The sequence below is a fragment of the Erinaceus europaeus genome, chromosome 4, assembly GCF_950295315.1.
Source record: "Erinaceus europaeus chromosome 4, mEriEur2.1, whole genome shotgun sequence".
Classification (NCBI taxonomy): domain Eukaryota; kingdom Metazoa; phylum Chordata; class Mammalia; order Eulipotyphla; family Erinaceidae; genus Erinaceus; species Erinaceus europaeus.
Window position 1 is genome coordinate 74,772,008 of NC_080165.1, and position 21,219 is coordinate 74,793,226.

At 38.5% G+C, this 21,219-nt stretch overlaps 1 protein-coding gene across 3 annotated transcripts in view; it reads right to left on the bottom strand.

Moving 5' to 3' along the window:
- The window catches only part of SMAP1 (small ArfGAP 1), a 129,732-nt gene that overhangs the window by 81,850 nt on the left and 26,663 nt on the right, over positions 1 to 21,219 (bottom strand). For all 3 annotated transcript variants that reach the window (XM_007529037.3, XM_060189991.1, XM_007529038.3), the window contains exon 2: positions 14,327 to 14,460. In XM_007529037.3, the coding sequence (XP_007529099.1) occupies positions 14,327 to 14,460 (134 nt within the window). The remainder of the gene's footprint in view (positions 1 to 14,326; positions 14,461 to 21,219) is intronic.

The following is a 21,219-nucleotide window of genomic DNA, read 5'->3' on the forward strand; positions in this document are numbered from 1 at the left end:
ACTTAAAAAGTGAGGTATGCATATGAGGTCAAATGTTGAAGCTCTTTTTTAATCAATTTGATGCCATTATAATGAGCATTCCCTCCACAAAATGAGAAGGAAAATTATTTGATCTTAAGTTTCCTTAAGTAAATGCGTACCAAAGAGTCATATATTTCTAACTCTATAATGTACTATGAGAAATTTTCTAAGAGTCAAAACTTTTAAAGATTAAATAATATTCTAGCATATACAAGACAAAAGTGGTTGCATCGTATGGTTCTCAATGTAATAGATTCTTGGATCATGTTCCACATAAAATACTCCACAAGTCAGACTTCCGGAGGCGGGGCTACGAGCAGCAGCAGATCCGTTTCTCTCCTCTCCTCTCCTCTCCCAGATCAACTAGGAATACCAAAGGAGACCACCTGGGACTGAAACAAGACAGGACTAGAACGACTACAGGAACCCACCAAACCACCAGTGAGTGCAAACACACCTGGCTGGTGACAGAGAGGAGCCTAGGGAGAGACAAAGTGGCTGGTAACAGTCCAGCAGTCTATCAGCTGAGACACCACCTCCAGTCTGTTCCACCAACAAGGGGACAGCTGAAGGGAGGAGAGGACTCCCCGGAGACACACCAAGTGCAACTCTGAGTCTCCACTGCTACTGCCCTCAAAATCTGGAGCAGCTGCAGGGAGGGACACCAGGGGACCAAGATCTAACCAAGAAATTCAGGAGAAGACCTATACCTCCTTGGCATAGCTGTGGGGCTGTGAAAATCTCTTTGCATAACCATAGGACTATCTCTGCCACACCCTGCCTTATCTCTTGGTTAGAAGTCAGTGAGTAAGTTTAAGAAGCCTACTTATAGTTAGAAGCCCTCAGGCTCCCATAGCCTACAGAGAAGGAAAAAAAAAAAAAAAAAAGGCTTTTAAATCACTAAACTCCAACTCAGGGATTAAAATACTACTGAAACAACTGTTAACTTCCACCACTGTGAACCCTTTAATTACCTTACTTAGACACAAGTCAATCCAGGAAATAGTGATCAGTAACTTTAAAAGTACTAAGAGAGGGAACTCATAACATAATATATAAAATGGGTAAACCAACAAGAAGAAATATTGGAGAAACTAACCAGGACAACAGTCCAGCTAAAAGGCCCACAAAGGGTGAAGCACAAAATAAGGAGTTCAACATCCAAACATTAGCTAAGGAAATAATAACAGGAGTGAGTAAAGAGTCTGAAAGAATTGTAATCAGAAATACAGGAACAACAAATGAGACTCTGGAAGAAAACACTATCTCAAGGTTATTAGAGCTGAAAGATGAAATAACTGAGCTAAGAAAACAACTAGCTGAACAAGCTAAAACAGTATCAGAACAGGGCAACAAAATAGATGAACTCAGGAAAACAGTAGAGGGCAGAGAGAATAGAATCAATGAGGCTGAAGACAGAATTAGCAAGATCGAGGACGAATTAGATACAACTAAAAAAGAAATAAGAGATCTCAAAAAGAGATTAAGAGATGCTGAAAACAACAACAGAGATCTATGGGATGACTTCAAAAGAAACAATATACGCATTATTGCTTTACCAGAGGAAGAAAGAGAGGGAGAGGAAGAAAGAATTCTTCAGGCCATAATAGCTGAAAACTTCTCTAGTCTAGACAACATCAAAGACATAAAGATTCAAGAAGCCCAGAGGGTCCCATTCAGAAAAAACCCAAACTTAAAGACACCAAGACACATCATATTTAGAATGGAAGTAAGTAAGGATAAAGAAAGGATCCTGAAGGCTGCAAGAGAAAAACAAAGAGTCACCTACAGACGAAAACCTGTAAGATTAGCAGCAGACTCCTCCACACAAACACTACAGGCCAGAAGAGAATGGCAAGATATCTATCGAGTGCTCAATGAGAAAGGCTTTCAACCAAGAATACTATACTATATCCTGCTAGACTGTCATTCAGACTAGATGGAGGCATCAAAACCTTCTCAGACAAGCAACAGTTGAAGGACTCAACTATCACCAAGCCTGCCCTGAAAGAAGTTCTGAAAGGTCTTTTATAAACAGTCAGACCATCATAAATAGGACATATATGAGAACACTCTAAAACTCTACAAGGGGGGGGGTCGGGCGGTGGCACAGTGGGTTAAGCGCATGTGGCGCAAAGCGCAGGGACCAGCGTAAGGATCCCGGTTCGAACCCTCGGCTCCCCACCTGCAGGGGAGTCGCTTCACAGGCGGTGAAGCAGGTCTGTAGGTGTCTATCTTTCTCTCTCCTTCTCTGTCTTCCCCTCCTCTCTCCATTTCTCTCTGTCCTATCCAACAACAAATTGTGTCAACAGGGCAATAATAATAACCACAACGAAGCTACAACAAGGGCAACAAAAAGGGAAAAAAAAATGGCCTCCAGGAGCGGTGGATTCATGGTGCAGGCAACGAGCCCAGCAATAACCCTGGAGGAGGAAAAAAAAACCAAAACTCTACAAGAATGGCATTAAAATATCTTCAATCTTTGATATCAATAGATGTCGATGGCCTGAACTCACCTATTAAAAGACACAGAGTAGGAAGCTGGATCAGAAAACACAACCCAACAATATGCTGTCTACAGGAAACCCACCTAACTCAACAAGACTAAACACAGACTTAAAGTGAAAGGATGGAAAACTATCATACAAGCCAATGGCCCACACAATAGACTTTAAAATAGATAAGATTAAAAAAGATTGGAATGGACACTACTTAATGCTCAGAGGATCAGTCAATCAAGAGGACTTAACATTTATTAACATCTATGCACCCAATGAGAAGCCATCTAAATACATCAAACGTCTACTGAAAGAGCTACAGCTATATATTAACAGCAACACAGTCATAGTAGGGGACTTTAACACCCCACTCTCTCAACTTGACAGATCATCCAGGCAGAAATCAATAAAGACATAAGGGAGCTAAATGAAGAGATAGATAAGCTGGAACTATTGGACATTTTCAGAGTGATTCATCCCAAGAAACTGGAATACACATTTTACTCATGTCCACATGGGTCATTCTCAAGGATAGACCATATATTAGGCCACAAAGACAGCATCAGCCAATTCAAGAGCACTGAAATCATCCCAAGCATCTTCTCAGACCACAGTGGAATTAAACTAACACTTAACAATCAACAAAAGATTAGTAACAGTCCCAAAATGTGGAAGCTCAACAGTACACTTCTTAACAACCTCTGGGTCAAAGAGGAAATCAAGGAAGAAATCAAAATGTTTCAAGACTTCAATGAAAATGAAGACACAAGCTATCAAAATATTTGGGACACAGCTAAGGCAGTACTTCGAGGGAAGTTCATAGCTACAAGCACATATTAGGAAACAAGAAAAAGCAGAAATAAACAGCCTGAATGCACATCTAAAAGACCTAGAAGAAGAACAACAAAGGAACCCTAAAGCAACCAGAAGGACAGAAATCACTAAAGTTAGGGCAGAAATAAATAACATTGAGAATAAGAAAACCATACAAAAGATCAATGAAAGTAAATGTTGGTTCTTCAAAAGAGTAAACAAAATCGACAAACCTTTAGCCAGACTCACAAAACAAGAAAGGGAGAAGACCCAAATAAATCAGATCATAAATGAAAGAGGAGATACCACAACAGACACTGCAGAAATTCAACATATCATGTGAGGCTTCTATGAACAACTATATGCCACCAAGCTAGAGAACCTGGAAGAAATGGACGATTTCCTAGATACCTACCAATTTCCAAAACTAAGTAAAGAGGAAGTGGATAACAGGAACAGGCCCATCACAGCTAGTGAAATTGAAACAGTTATCAAAAATCTCCCCAAAAATAAAAGTCCTGGACCAGATGGTTTTACAAATGAATTCTACAAAACCTTCAAAGAAGAACTAATACCTCTACTTTTACAAGTCTTCCAGAAGATTGAAGACACTGGAATACTCCCTGTCAGCTTTTATGAAGCTAACATCACTCTGATACCAAAAGCAGACAGGGACACAACCAAAAAAGAAAACTACAGGCCAATATCTCTGATGAACATAGATGCTAAAATACTCAACAGACTTCTAGCCAACCGGATAAGCAGTATATTAAAAAGATTGTTCATCATGACCAAATGGGGTTTATCCCAGGCATGCAAGGTTGGTTTAATATACGTAAATCAATCAATGTGATCTACCACATCAATAAAAGCAAGACCAAAAGTCACCTGGTCTTATCAGTAGATGCAGAGAAAGCCTTTGACAAAATACAACATCCCTTTATGATCAAAACACTACAAAAAGTGGGAATAGATGGAAAATTCCTGAAGATAGTGGAGTCTATATATAGCAAACCTACAGCCAACATCATACTCAATGGTGAAAAACTGGAAACATTTCCCCTCAGATCAGGTACTAGACAGGGATGCCCACTATCACCATTACTATTCAACATAGTGTTGGAAGTTCTTGCCATAGCAATCAGGCAGGAGAAAGGAATTAAAGGGATACAGATTGGAAGAGAAGAAGTCAAACTCTCCCTATTAGCAGATGACATGATAGTATACACAGAAAAACCTAAGGAATCCAGCAAGAAGCTTTTGGAAATCATCAGGAAATACAGTAAGGTGTCAGGCTACAAAATTAACAGTCAAAACTCAGTGGCATTCCTCTATGCAAACACTAAGCTAGAAGAAATTGAAGTCCAGAAATCAATTCCTTTTACTATAGCAACAAAAACAATAAAATATCTAGGAGTAAACCTAATCAAAGAAGTGAAAGACTTGTATACTGAAAATTATGAGTCACTACTCAAAGAAACTGAAAAAGACACAAAGAAGTGGAAAGATCTATATCTAGGTTTTGGGACTTTGTTAGAAAGTGAACCACCTGAGATGTCATCAGGATGCCGGCCAGGCTTCCCGGGACTGAAGACAATATGTCCTGGAGCTCCGCTTCCCCAGAGACCCACCCTACTAGGGAAAGAGAGAGGCAGACTGGGAGTATGGACCGACCAGTCAACTCCCATGTTCAGCGAGGAAGCAATTACAGAAGCCAGACCTTCTACCTTCTGCAAGCCACAATGACCCTGGGTCCATGCTCCCAGAGGGATAGAGAATGGGAAAGCTATCAGGGGAGGGGGTGGGATATGGAGAATGGGTGGTGGGAATTGTGTGGAATTGTACCCCTCCTACCCTATGGTTTTGTTAATTAATATTTTCTTAAATAAAAAAAATTTAAAAAAAAGAAGTGGAAAGATATTCCATGTTCATGGGTTGGAAGAATTAACATCATCAAAATGAATATACTAACCAGAGCCATATACAAATTTAATGCTATCCCCATCAAGATCCCAGGCACATTTCTTAGGAGAATAGAACAAATGCTACAAATGTTTATCTGGAACCAGAAAAGATCTAGAATTGCCAAACCAATCTTGAGAAAAAAGAACAGAAATGGAGGCATCACACTCCCAGATCTCAAATTGTATATAGGGCCACAGTCATCAAAACTGCTTGGTCCTGGAACATGAATAGACACACTGACCAGTGGAATAGAATTGAGAGCCCAGAAGTGAGCCCCCACACCTATGGACATCTAATCTTTGACAAAGGGGCTCAGACTATTAAATGGGGAAACCAGAGTCTCTTCAACAAATGGTGTTGGAAACAATAGGTTGAAACATGCAGAAGAATGAAACTGAACCACTGTATTTCACCAAATACAAAAGTAAATTCCAAGTGGATCAAGGACTTAGATGTTAGACCACAAACTATCAGATACTTAGAAGAAAATATTGGCAGAACTCTTTTCCACATAAATTTTAAAGACATCTTCAATGAAACGAATCCAATTACAAAAAAAGACTAAGGCAAGTATAAACCTATGGGACTACATCAAATTAAAAAGCTTCTGCACAACAAAAGAGACCGCTACCCAAACCAAGAGATCCCTCACAGAATGGGAGATCTTTACATGCCTTTCATCAGACAAGAGTTTAATAACCAACGTATATAAGGAGCTTGCCAAACTCAACAAGAAAACAAATATCCCCATCCAAAAATAGGGGGGAGGGGAACACATGGACAGAACATTCACCACAGAAGAGATCCAAAAGGCTGAGAAACACATGAAAAAATGCTCCAAGTCTCTGATTGTCAGAGAAATGCAAATAAAGACAACAATGAGATACCACTTCACTCCTGTGAGAATGTCATACATCAGAAAAGGTAACAGCAGCAAATGCTGGAGAGGGTGTGGGGTCAAAGGAACCCTCCTACACTGCTGGTGGGAATGTCAATTGGTCCAACCTCTGTGGAGAACAGTCTGGAGAACTTTCAGAAGGCTAGAAATGGACCTACCCTATGATCCTGCAATTCCTCTCCTGGGGATATATCCTAAGGAACCCAACATATCCATCCAAAAAGATCTGTGTACACTTATGTTCTTGGCAGCAAAATTTGTAATAGCCAAAGCCTGGAAGCAACCCAGGTGTCCAACAACAGATGAGTGGCTGAGCAAGTTGTGGTATATATACACAATGGAATACTACTCAGCTATTAAAAATGGTGACTTCACCGTTTTCAGCCGATCTTGGATGGACCTTGAAAAAATCATGTTGAGTGAAATAAGTCAGAAACAGAAGGATGAATATGGGATGATCTCACTCTCAGGCTGAAGTTGAAAAACAAGATCAGAAAAGAAAACACAAGTAGAACCTGAAATGGAATTGGCATATCGCACCAAAGTAAAAGACTCTAGGGTGGGTGAGTGGTGAGAATAAAGATCCAAGAAGGATTCAGAGGACCTAGTGGGGGTTGTATTGCTATATGGGAAACTGGGGAATGTTATGCATGTACAAACTATTGTACTTACAAAAAAAAAAAGAAAAGAAAAGAAAACTAAGAAATGTGAATAGGGGTAGATGGCATAATGGTTACACAAAAAGACTCTTATTCCTGAGGCTCCAAAGTCTCAGGTTCATGGTGAATTCATCTTCTTTATCCCATCTTGGATGGAACTTGAAGGAATAGTGTTAAGTGAGATAAGTCAGAAACAGAAGGATTAATATGGGATGATCTCACTCATAAACAGAAATTAAAAAAAAAAAATTAGAAGGGAAAACTCTAAGCAGAACTTGGACTGGGTCTGGTGCATTGCACCAAAGTAAAAGACTTTGGGATGGGGGTGGAAGGGTGCAGGTTCTGGAACATGAAGGCAGAGGAGGACCCAGTGGGGGTTATGCATGTACAAACTATTATGTTATACTGTTGACTGTAAACCATTAATCCCCAAATAAATAAATTTAAAAAGAAAAAAAATACTCCACAAAACTGCATAATTCATGTTTCAACTCTTTGTCAATATCCATGGTTATCTCAAGCAGCATGTTTCTACTCTTTTGAAGATGGCAAAAGTACCTCACAGGAATGCTCTGCTCTATCAATTGCATGTCATCTTATTTCACAAAGGTAATATACTTTTAAAAAGAATAAAATCTGGAGAGGTTGTGGGGACAGAGGAACCCTTTTACATTGCTGGTGGGAATGTAAATTGGTACAGCCTCTGTGGAGAGCAGTCTGGAAAACTCTCACAAGGCTAGACATGGACCTTCTATATGATCCAGTAATTCCTCTCCTGGAGTTATACCCCAAGGACTCCATAACACCCAACCAAAAAGAGGTGTGTACTCCTATGTTCATAGCAGCCCAATTCATAATAGCTAAAACATGGAAGCAACCCAGGTGCCCAACACCAGATGAGTGGCTGAGAAAGCTGTGGTATATATACACAATGGAATACTATGCAGCTATCAAGAACAATGAACCCACCTTCGCTGACCCATCTTGGACAGAGCTAGAAGGAATTATGTTAAGTGAGCTAAGTCAGAAAGATAAAGATGAGTATGGGATGATCCCACTCATCAACAGAAGTTGACTAAGAAGACCTGAAAGGGAAACTAAAAGCAGGACCTGACCAAATTGTAAGCAGGGCACCAAAGTCAAAACCCTGTGGTGAGGGGTAGACATGCAGCTTCCTGGGCCAGTGGGGGGTGGCAGTGGGTGGGAGGGATGGGTCACAGTCTTTTGGTGGTGGGAATGGTGTTTATGTACACACCTAGCAAAATATAGACATATAAATCACTAATTAATATGAGAGGGGGAAAATCAATAGTATGGCTCAAAGTTTTTCAAAACACAAACTGAATCTTTTTAATATATAGGCTGTGTATTTGATATGCGGACTCTCTCAAAAGCCTAGACCAAGTAGATCAGAAGCATCCAACAGCACAGCTATATACAAGATACTAGGTACTGTACAGCAAACCCTAACAAAAGGACTTTTCAAAGTTAACCCAATTACCAAATAATGTGATGATAACATTAACTATCGATTGTCTTTTTGAACCCTAAGACAGCAGGAACCTCACATCTCCACTATAGAGCCCCTACTTCCCCCAGTCCTGGAACCCTTGGATAGGGCCCACTTTCCCGTATGCCTCTCCCAATCCATATCAAATAATATTGCATCCGCTGATCACAACCTAACCAACACAACAATTGCCACCTCAACATGCTTCACTTCAGACTGTGTCCAGAGACTTCACATGTGGAATGACAACCCTTCAGCTTCATTACTTGGGTGAGACCTTTCCTTTCATAGTATACTCTAATTTCATCTCAGGTGGCTCACTTTCTAACAAAGTCCCAAAACCTAGATATACACCAGTTTCTGTGAGAGAGAGCATATGTTCACACGTATCCATAAACTAGTGCAAAATATATACCTGAAAGCAGAAGTACACTAGAGTTTGCAGTGAGTACCTCCCTAACACTTCCTCTCTACTATTCCAAGCTTTGGGTCCATGATTGCTCAACAATTTGTTTGGCTTCGTATGTTAACTCTCTTTTCAGTCACCAGGTTCCAGATGCCATCAGGATGCTGGCCAGGCTTCCCTGGATTGAAGACCCCACCAATGTGTCCTGGAGCTCAGCTTCCCCAGAGACACACCCTACTAGGGAAAGAGAGAGGCAGACTGGGAGTATGGACCAACCAGTCAACGCCCATGTTCAGCGGGGAAGCAATTACAGAAACCAGACCTTTTACCTTCTGCAACCCACAATGACCCTGGGTCCATGCTCCCAGAGGGATAGAGAATGGGAAAGCTATCAGGGGAGGGGGTGGGATATGGAGATTGGGTGGTGGGAATTGTGTGTAGTTGTACCCCTCCTACCCTATGGTTTTGTTAATTAATCCTTTCTTAAATAAAAAAAAAAGGAATAAAAAAAAGAATAAAATTTATCAGGAGTCAGGCAGTAGCACAGTGGGTTAAGCACATGTGGCAAAAAGCGCAAGGATCCCAGTTTGAGCCCCCAGCTTCTCCACCTGCAGGGGAGTCACTTCACAGGCGGTGAAGCAGGGCTGCAGGTATCTAACATTCTCTCCCCCTCTCTATCTTCCCCTCCTCTCTCCATTTCTCTCTGTCCTATCCAACAAATCAACAGCAATAACAACTACAATAATAAAAACAAGGGCAACAAAAAAGAAATAAATATTTTAAAAAAGAATAAAATTTATCAGAAATATATCAAATATACTGTTAAAGTAAAAGAACAGAAAAGTTTTATGTATTTAGCCACTTTTATCCCCTACTAATAATCTGTTGAATCCCAATTATATTAATGAAAATGAGTGGGGCATGGTTACAAGCATAATACCTTCAACTGTTGTTGCTTTTAAGCTACACAGAAGCATATAAAGTTAGTAAGATCTTTTGTCTATTCCCCCTATATCTGGCAAAAACAATTTAGGATTCAAATGGAGGCCACAGTGTTTAATGCTCACAAATATTACTGCAAACCTAGGATTGCAAGTGAGGAAAAATTATTTTCTAAGATCAAAGCTTTACATTAAGACACAGGAGTCAATGAATACTTATAGCTAAAATGAAGGCTACTAAGTCTTTCTTACAGTATAGTTTTGCAGGAATAATAACAGTCTTAATATAAACCTACATGTTTAGCTAGCTTATCTTTCTACATGGCCAAAAATATAGACAATAAAAAAGGTTCAAAACAATTTTAGAACTGTTCAGCTATCCTGAGTATCCTGTCATACTCTTTTGAATTATCTGAGAATGCAGGTATTTGTTTTTTCAAATCATTTTATTAGACAAATAGCGATGTACAGATCAACTGTTGTCACATGGATACAATTCTTTATCTTCTGTGATAGATGTCTGTTTAATACTGCCACCACCAAATTTTATCCTCCACCATCCTGTACCATGTCCCCAGTACTCTTAAAATTCTCTCAGCTACCACCTACCAACTCGGCTTTGCTGTAATAGACTATACCTAGTTCAGCTTTCATTGTATTTTGCCTTTCTTTTTTTTACTTAAGTTCCACCGATACATGGATCATCCAATATTCATCCTGGATCATCCAATATTCTTCCTTCTAGCTTATCTTGCTTGCTATGATTCTTTTAAGTTCCACCTAAGATGTGGCCAAGAAGAATTCATCATTTCTTATAGCTTGCAGTGGCAAACGCTAGAAGAAGAAGGCAGCTTGCAGTGTAGGCTGAGCTCTTATCTGGCAAAGCAGTGCATTATCCAAGTGAGCTATTTTGACAGCTTCTCCTTTAATTTTTAAGTGAAGGGATCCTAACCTTACTTCTCCACATGAAATATCTGGAAGAGGAGTGCTACAGTACACAGAGACATAAAGACAATTCTCTGGGGCTAAGGTGGGGTGCGGCTGGGCAGTGGTGCAGTGAGTTAAGAACACATGGCTGGAAGTGCAAGGACCAGAGCAAGGATCCTGGTTGCAGCCCCTGGCTCCCCACATGTGTGTGTGTGTGTGGGGGGGGGGAGGGTGGCATCACAGTTGGTGAAGCAGGTCTGCAGTTATCTATCTTTCTCCCTACTACCCCCCCATCTTCCCCTCCTCTCTCGATTTCTCTGTCCTATCCAACAACAATAGCAATAACAACAACAATAATAACAACAGCAACAATAAACGAGGGCAACAAAAGGGAAAAATGGCTTCCAGGAGCAGTGGAAGGCACCAAACCCCAGCGAAAAACCTGGATACAAAAAAAAAAAAAAAAGACAATTCGACAATTCTCTGATGACAAGTAGAAATCAAAAGTTTTACATTCTGGGAAAAAAAGAAAAAAAAAACCCTAGTTCAAAAAGTTGGAAGTTGAAACCATACAAATCATGTTTAAATTTTCAAAAACTGTGCTATTAATGTAATTATTTTCATAATTCTTACATTTTTAATAAAGCAGTGTCTTGCTGAATACCTGTAAGTATTTCACAAGGCCATGAAGTGCAGCCCGCTGAGAATACTAAATACAGAAAAAACAGCTGCCTACCTCAAAAAACATGTCACTCAACAACTAGTTGAAAAACACATTCTAGACAATTAACTTGTCCAGAGGTTTGTTTTCTAATACCGTTACTTTTTCAGGATACACTTCACATTTTCTTCAAGAAAACTTAAGAAACATCAAACTCTGTTACCATAGTTACTACAGAGATGTGGTATTAAGAACACTGCCTGGTATTACACCAAAGTAAAAGACTCTGGGGTGGGTGGGTGGGTGGGGAGAATACAGGTACATGAAAAATGATGAATGAAATAGTGGGGATTGTATTGTTAAATGGGAATCTGGGGAATGTTATGCATGTAAAAAAAAAAAAAAAAGAAAAAGAAGTAGAAACGCAAAGCAGAAATTGACTGAGTTTGGAGTATGGCACCAAAGTAAGAAAGCAGAAGTACACTAGAGTTTGCAGTGAGTACCCTCCCTAACACTTCCTCTCCACTTTGGGTCCATGATTGCTCAACAATTTGTTTGGCTTCGTATGTTAACTCTCTTTTCAGTCACCAGGTTCCAGATGCCATCAGGATGCTAGCCAGGCTTCCCTGGATTGAAGACCCCACCAATGTGTCCTGGAGCTCAGCTTCCCCAGAGACACACCCTACTAGGGAAAGAGAGAGGCAGACTGGGAGTATGGACCGACCAGTCAACGCCCATGTTCAGCGGGGAAGGAATTACAGAAACCAGACCTTCTACCTTCTGCAACCCTCAATGACCCTGGGTCCATACTCCCAGAGGGATAGAGAATGGGAAAGCTACTGGGGAGGGGGTGGGATATGGAGATTGGGCGGTGGGAATTGTGTGGAGTTGTACCCCTCCTACCCTATGGTTTTGTTAATTAATCCTTTCTTAAATTAAAAAAAAAATTTTAAAAAAAAAAGAACACTGCCTGGTCAAAATAAGCTCTGCTTTCTAGACTAACAACTAAATTTTCTTAAGAATTTTGAAAATAAAGTATATTTCCTTGTATACCCTCAAAAAAGAAATAACTTCAGATGAAAATAATGTTTGGCCTAATAGCCTGAAGATCTATATCTTATGTTTCCTTTTGAGTATTTTTAAGGTTCAACAGTTTAAAATATTTGCTCCATCTACAATTTACGTTGGTATAATCTTCAGTATAGATTTATTTTCTTTAATCAAATCTTCATCTACCTATAGTTATACAGATGAAGCTGTTATTTTTTTTTGCTACCAAGTTTATAACTTGAGCTCAGGGCCTATACAACTTCACTGCTCTCAGAAGCCATTTTTTTCTTCTTCTGTTTTTGCTTGTCTGTTTAGCTGCAGGGAGAAAGAGTTCAGGACACTGCCGCCCCACCACTAACAAAGCTTCCCATTAGAACAAGTGACGAGGGTTCAAACCCAGTCCTCATGCATAGTAACATGAAGGGGTCTACCAAGTGAGTCACCCCCCCAACCCCCCATCTATGTGATTTTAATCCTACTCCCTCCAGCAATCTATTTTATCCTTGCCCAGCTATGCCAACTTATGTGTTTTTTCTGATTCTAAGGTTATATATGTTCCACTGAAGCTCACTTGTATTTAGCCTTTATACTGACTAAAAACAATGTTAAAGGGGCATGAGGAAAAGTATAATTACACTGTGGATTTTGAATTATAAAGTAAAACTAGCAGAAATTTTTTTTATATATTTATTTATTTTATCTGGTTGCCCTTGTTTTTTTTGTTGTTGTTGTTATTGATGTTGTCGTTGTTGGATAGGACAGAGAGAAATGGAGAGAGGAGGGGAAGATAGAGAGGGGGAGAGAAAGACACCTGCAGATCTGCTTCAACTCCTGTGAAGCGACTCCCTTGCAGGTGGGGAGCTAGGGGCTCAAATCGGGATCCTCATACCGGTCCTTGCATTTTGTGCTACGCGTGCTTAACCTTAACCTGCTGCGCTACCACCGGACTCCCAGCAGAAATATTTTATAGTAGCACTCAACCTTGGGTATTAGAAATTACAATTCTGAATATAGATGGCTACAACTACACACACAAAGGAATTTTTTTTTTAAGATAAAGGCAGAGAAAAAGACCACAGTACCAACATGCACATGGAAAAGCAGTATACTATCCAAATGAGATACTGGATTATTGATAAAAGTTACAATGTGTGTTTGCTATGTAAACATGCACCATGGTTTTTCCAACACTCAATATCCTTAAAATTAGATTTATCTCCAACAAAGAAGCTAAATAACCCAAAAAAGTCCAAATCATTAAAACAATTGGTAACTGGACTGTCTTACAACTACTAAGTCTGAACATCAAGATTACCTCTGTACAGATTGGAAATCCTTCAAATTAATTCTTTTTTGCTGATGTCACCTGGGTGATGTTCACCACTTTAAGTTGATTTTTTGCAACAGAAAGTAAGAGAAAGAAAAAGAGACAGGCTCTATATCTGAAATGTATGGAAGTTTCATTGGGAGAAATGGAGGGGGCACAAGGAACTTCAAGATAAAGCAGGTGCACTATGCAGGTGAAATATTTTGTCAGCCTCTCCAAGTTAATTCTTGGGCTAGATATGGTTTATTCCTTATATAATAGGCTATAAGAAAAGTCACAATGTATTTTTCTATGCAAAGATGTGTCATGACTTTTCTAACAACCTAATATATCCAGGTTCCCCCTACCAGAAGGGGGGGGGAAGCACAGGTGATGACATGATACTGGCAAATGTTGTGAACACATAAGAAAAAAATCATTTTGAAAAAGTATTTTAAAGTCAGCATTTTAGATAAAAAAAGACTGAAACTAAAGTCACTGTAGACCAAAGATGAAATAAACAGATGTGACTAACAATTTGAAAAACACTTAAACTTTATCTGTGGACCTTGCTACATCAAAATACTTCTTCTAAAATAAGATGTAAAAAGAGTTAAAGATTTTTTTATTCATTTTTAAATATTAATTTCTCACAATAAGGGAATATTTACCTGTATCTGTTCAGGTGTCCACTGGTCTAGATTGACTGATTTGACCCTGGATATATGAACCCCAAGATTTCTGTGGATTCCAGCACATCTGATACAAATGAAAACACCAATATTCCAGGAAGCCCATCGGGGACCTAATCATGGGAAAGTAACAAAAGAAAAGTATTATTAAAAACTAAAATAAACATCATGACAGCAGAAGCACACTGGTCCTTTACACAGTTATAATCGATGATTCCAGAACTTATCAACTCAAATTTTCAAATGGTACCAGATGTAGTTTATTAGCAAGATATGTGGTATAATTGTGTTGAGGTTTTAAATTGATATTTAAGAACTTTAATGAGTTTATTAATTTTTGTTTTCCTAGAAAATTTCCCCCAAAATATAAAATTTTACAATTTATGCATTTTTCAACAGTATCTTTGAACCAGTAGTTACAATACTGCATAACAAAAGTTCAACATAAGATCAGAGAGATAGTTCAGCATCACAAAACAGAAAATGCAAGTCTGGGGACCAACATACGCTAGAGTTGAGTAGTGCTCAGGTGTCTTTTTTTTTTGGCCTCCAGGGTTATCACTGGGTCTTGGTGCCAGCACTATGAATCCACTGCTCCTGGAGGCTATTTTTCCCATTTTGTTGCCCTTGTTGTGGTTGTTATTGTTATAAGGAAAGAAAGACACCTGCAGACCTGCTTCAACGCTTGCAAAGCGACCCCCTGCAGGTGGGGAGCTAGGATCTCAAATCTGGATCCTTACAGGGATCCTTACAGGGATCCTTGCACTTTGCGCCATGAGCGCTTAACCCGCTGCACTATCGCCCAGCCCTCCCCCTCAGGTCTCTTTCTTCCTCCGCCAGCCCCATAGAAAGAAAGAAATAAAAATAGAAATGAGTATTTCACAAAAGAAATGGTTGCTTAAAAGATTAAAATGCAGAGGGAATAGAGTGGTAGAGCAGCAGGTGGCACGAAGCGCAAGGACAAGCTTAAGGAACGGTTTGAGCCCCTGGCTCCCCACCTGCAGGGGAGTTGCTTCACAGGCAGTGAAGCAGGTCTACAGGTGTCTCTTTCTCTCCCCCTCTCGGTCTTCCACTTCTCTCTCGATTTATTTCTGTCCTATCTAACAACGACGACATCAATAACAACAACAGTAACTACAACAATAAAAAACAACAAGGGCAACAAAAGGGAAAATTAATTTTTAAAAATATCAAAATGCATGTAACTTCACTAATAACTGAGGGCAATGCCCATATAGAATGACACTCACTTTGTACTTAACACATTGGAAAAAATTCTAATTAATTAATTAATAATTGTTGGCCTGGATAAGAAATAAAGGAGATTGACTTTAGAGGTCTTATATTAATGTGGGTAAATCTTAAACCTAACCCAATGACTAAGAATGAATGGCAAACTGAGTGGGACTAATTCTTTTCATAACACTCTAGAGTCCTGAAAAATATTATAAAGAACAGAACTGTGAAACTTTGCAGGATGTTCACATCAAAGATGTATTTGGAGTCTCAACCCCCTGGGCATGGGAAATGAAAACAAGAGTAAATAAGTAGGATGACATGAAACTGAAAAGGCCTCTACACAGCAAAAGCAAACTACACAAGGATAACCAGGCAACCCCATTAAAAGGGAGGAGATATTTGTACATCACACATCAAACAAGCAGTGGATATCATTTATACAGAACTGGTACCACAAAATATGTAAAAATAACCCAATAAAAAAAGTGAGTCTTAAAATAAACATTTGCAAAAATGCTCCGTCATTGATTGTCAGAGAAATGCAAATAAAGACAACAATGAGATACCACTTCACTACTGTGAGAATGTCATACATCAGAAAAGGTAACAGTAACAAATGCTGGAGAGGTTGTGGGGACAAAGGAACCCTCCTGCACTGCTGGTGACAATGTCAATTGGTCAACCTCTGTGGAAAACAGTCTGGAGAACTCTCAGGCGGCTAGAAGTGGAACTACCCTATGACCCTGCAATTCCTCTCCTGGTGATATATCCTAAAGAACCCAACACACCCATCCAAAAAGATCTGTGTATACCTATGTTCATAGAAGCACAATTTGTAATAGCCAAAACCTGGAAGCAACCCAGGGGTCCAACAACAGATGAGTGGCTGAATAAGTTGTGGCCTACATACACAATGGACTACTACTCAGCTATTAAAATGATGAATTCACCTTTTTCACCCCATCTTGGATGAAACTTAAAGGAATCATTGTGAGGTATGTCATAAACATAAGGATGAATATGGGATGATATCGCTCATAGACAGAAGTTGAAAAACAAGATCAGAAAGGAAAACACTAAGCAGAACTCAGACTGGAGTTGGTGTGTTGCACTAAAGTAAAAGACTCTGGGGTGAGGGGAAGGTCCTGGAACATGATGGCAGAGGAGGACCTAATGGGGGTTGTATTGTTATGTGGAAATGTTATACATATACAAACTATTGCATTTTACTGTCGACTATAAAACATAAATCCCTCAATAAAGAAATAAAAAAATAAAAATATTTTTTAAAAACTGGGTGTTAGAACTAAACGGTACAGATATATAAAGAAATGTTCCACCTCACTTATCATTAAATAAATGGAAGTTACATAGCTGGTGGCAGGTGTGGTGTGAAACTACACCATAACCTTACATTCTTATAACATACTATTAACATCAAATAAAAATTTCTACAAGAAATGATAAATAAACTAACATAAGCACAACAGAATATCTGTCCTAACTGGTCTATTTTCAATGCTTTGAATATATTCATTCATATATTTTAATGTTCTCATAATTTTTATTGTTGTGTGACTAAATTTTTTTTTGACTAAAATTTTAAAAAGCAATTACCTGGGAACTACGCCATATATTCAACCTAACAGATTTCTATAAATTAGCTGTGAAACATAAGATACGTAAGATAGCAAATTTTCAAAAATCTAGGCTTTTGCTTTCAGAACATACTTTTTTAAATATAAAAGTGAGGATTAGGGCCATGGAGATAGCTCAGCATTAGTACACAATAAAAAAAATGCAAATACTAGCATGGCAATTGCAGTGAATACTGGGGTATATACAATGGAGCACACATGGAAAGCAGTAAAGAGAAGGTAACTGGGTTAGGAGAAGCTGTATTGGACTAGAGATCTGAAGGCAATAGCTGCTAAACAGGTAGGCAGCTCAGAGCAAGGGTAATTAAGAGAATGAGGGCAGTAAACACAAAGAACCTGAGAATGAGAATCTACCTTTCTGAAGCTTAAGATCTACCTTGAGGTACATCCTAGGGAATGTTTAATCCATATTTTTAAAATGCTAAGGGAAATCTGATTTCATTTTTGTCACAAGGGCTTCACCACTCATGGCTGAAGCCATATTTTTAAAATTTGATTTCATTTTTGTCATTACAAGGGCTTCCCCATTCATGGATGACTTTTTTTTTTTTTTTTTGCCAGATAGGAAGAGACAGAGAAACACATGACAGAACTGAAGCTTCCTTACCCTAGTACTATGGAGGTCAGCGGTTTGAACCTGGGTCAAACACATAGCAAAACAGATACCATTCAGATGACCTTCCTTAACAGCCTGTTTTTTTTATTTTGTTTTTTTGTTTTGTTTGTTTGTCTTTCTTGAGAGGTTAGGAAGTGTAATTCCTCATGATACAAGAATTTACATCCCTACACCAAACAAGTTAATAGTCATTTACTGTGAAATATTTTAAATGGTTGCTGCCCAACCTATTTATAGTCTAATAATAAACTGCATCCATATACATGCTGCCAGTACTTTAAAAGATTACTAGGAAGAAATGAAAGAGAAAAGACAGATAAAGTTAAGCAGATAACAATGTTAGAATTTTTGCCATTGGAACCAGAGAATGTCTGGACATAAAATGGTATTCTAAGACAAAAACTCCACCTGGAATACTAGACTACTCCAATGTCCCCATAATTTCTGGCTCCAAGCATCGTTTCCCAGACCAACTCAGCAGAAGTTTGGTTCCTAAAGTAAGTAGCAGGTACTACTTCCAAATTCCTTCATGGTCAGCTTTATCTGCTTCTGCATGCCTCAACTTTCTGCTAGTTCTACCTTTAGAAATGCTGACATATTTCTAAGATTTGTCCTAACCACTTACTTAATGGATTTTATCAGGTTTTTTCCTAAAAATACAGCAAAACCTGATGAAACTAAATTTCACTACAATGTAGGTGAACTAAAATTACTCTAAAAGTATTAAACCAAAGCAAAATAAATCATTAATATCAAAAGTAGCTGATAAAAACCCACCACAGTAAAATCATAGAAAAAGAACACAAATATGTTGAGAAAACACAAAATAGATAAATTCCCAATCTTAAATTCTATCATGTCAATTCCCAATGGCCAAATTCAAAAACATATATGTTGAACACTTGTCTACTTAATACACCTTGTGTCTATACATTATCAATTTAACTATCCCAAAATTCTAATAATACTAAATTAATTCAGAAAACTGTGTGGGCATCTTAATTTAGATTAATCATGAGCGCCATCTGGTGGCTTAACAAAGATATAAACTTTCTCCCATTTACTAACACAAAGATTAAGTACAAACGGTTATACAATTTTTTTTTAATTATAAAAATATCCCTCTGTTATCAGGGGAGGGGGTGGGATATGGAGATTGGGTGGTGGGAATTGTGTGGAGTTGTACCCCTCCTACCCTATGGTTTTGTTAATCCTTAAATAAAAGAAAAAAATTAAATTAAATTTAAAAATATATATCCCTCTGCATGGGAGGTGCTATAGTGGATGTTGGACCCTAACGTATGAGATCCTGAGTTCTATCCTAAGCAGCACATATGCCAAAATAAATTTATAAAAAAGAAAATATTTCACATGTATAGATGGAATAAAAAGGATAACTGACAGTAAAAGTTGAACAATAACATGGACACATTTTAACCTCTACTTTATACTAAATGAAACCTATGGTTACCTTACATTGCACTGAACAGTCAGATAAAATTATCTCTCACTGGGAGTTGGGCGGTAGCGCAGCGAGCTAAGCGTAAGTGGCACAAAAACACAAGGGCCGGCATAAGGATCCTGGTTCGAGCCCCCATCTCCCCACTTGTAGGGGAGTCACTTCACAAGTGGTGAAGCAGGTCTGCAGGTGTCTATCTTTCTCTCCCCCTCTGTTTTACCCTCTTCTCTCCATTTCCCTGTCATATCCAACAACAACATCAACAACAATAAAACAAAGGCATCAAAAAAGGGATAAATATAAAAAAAATTTTTAATTTTCTCTCACTAAATTTAATATAGTTTCTACTCCACTTAAATCATGATGAAAGGTAGTATGATTTCACTAAGAAAAGAAAATTAATTTGTTACTTCTAAAATGAAATTCTCATTGGGAGAAAAAGACATTTTTACTGAAAGCTGCTTTATTATTATTATTATTATTTTACTGTTGTCATTCTATTCACAGAATATAAATTAGTAGCTATAATAAAGAGAGCACAATCTTTTTTTCTTTATTGGGAGATGAATGGTTTACAGTCAACAGTAAAATACAGTAGTCTGTTCATGTAGAACATTTCTCAGTTTTTTACATAACAATTCAAACCCCTCTAAGGTTCTCCTCTGCCATCATGTTCCAGGACCTCCCCCCCACCCCAGAGTCGGTGTGATACACCAGGCATAATCTTAAAGAGTAAAAGAAAAAAAAAAGTTACTGTTCTATTAAGACACTGAGATAACATGCACATAGTCCTCTATGTCTTTTTAAATGATTTCATTTTCTCTCTAGTACTTTTCAGTCTTTCTTACATGTTTGTTTTTCTCATCCTTTTTATCGTATATAATACCTTGAGGGTCTTTAATTTGGTGTATGTATTCAAGGACTCTTGTTACTATAGTTTGTTACCAAATGACCTGCATTTCTAAGAAAAACAACTACCGGATAGTTTTGCTCATATATGTAGTATAAAGAAATGAAACACATGAACTTGCTAGAAAAAAAAAAGTGGAAATGGCATAGCTGTTAAGAACCAAGATGTTCAGACTATATAATCAATTCTGACCATAACTATTCTGTAGTTACCATAACTGTACAGAACAGGATGTACAACATTATGCTAAGAGTCATATTGAGAAACACCACTTTTAGTCATATACATGTAAAACTTTGTTTTTCTCAGTGTGTGCATATATGTGTACTTTGTCATTACCAAGCTTTACCACACTGACTCAATTTTCTTAAGACAGGAAGTGAATGAGAGGGAAAAGGACCACTGCACCAAAGTTTCTCCTCCTATTCTAAAACTCAAGGGTTCAAAGATGGGTAACACACAAGGCAAAGCAGGTGCTTTCCGTGGTGAGATATCCTGCCTGCCTCAACGTGTTTTTTAAATGAAAAGTCTTAAGCCAACTGCTGACTCAGTAATTTCATTTTATGTTAGTTTGGACACTCTGCTTAACTTTAGCTTCCCTATCCAAATGGTACTGAAAATAGATATCTGACAATAACGATTAAGAAAAACATGAAATGAGTTGATGATGAGTAAACAGGGACCTGGTGGTGGTACACCTGGTAGAGCGCACACATTACCATGCACAAGGACCTGGATTCAAAACCCAGGTCCCCATCTGTAGGGAGGGAAACTTCACAAGTGAAGGAAGCACTAATCAGTCTCAGTCTCCCTCTCCTCCCCTCTCAATTTTTCTGTCCTTCTGTGCTAGCAAATAAAGCAAAGGGAAGAGGGGATAAGCAGTGGTGCACCTAGTTAAGAGCACATGGTACAAGAAAAAGGGAGGGAGGGAGGGAAGGGTATTATTATGTGCAGGCACATAGCCCCCACAATAACCCTGGTGGCAATTTA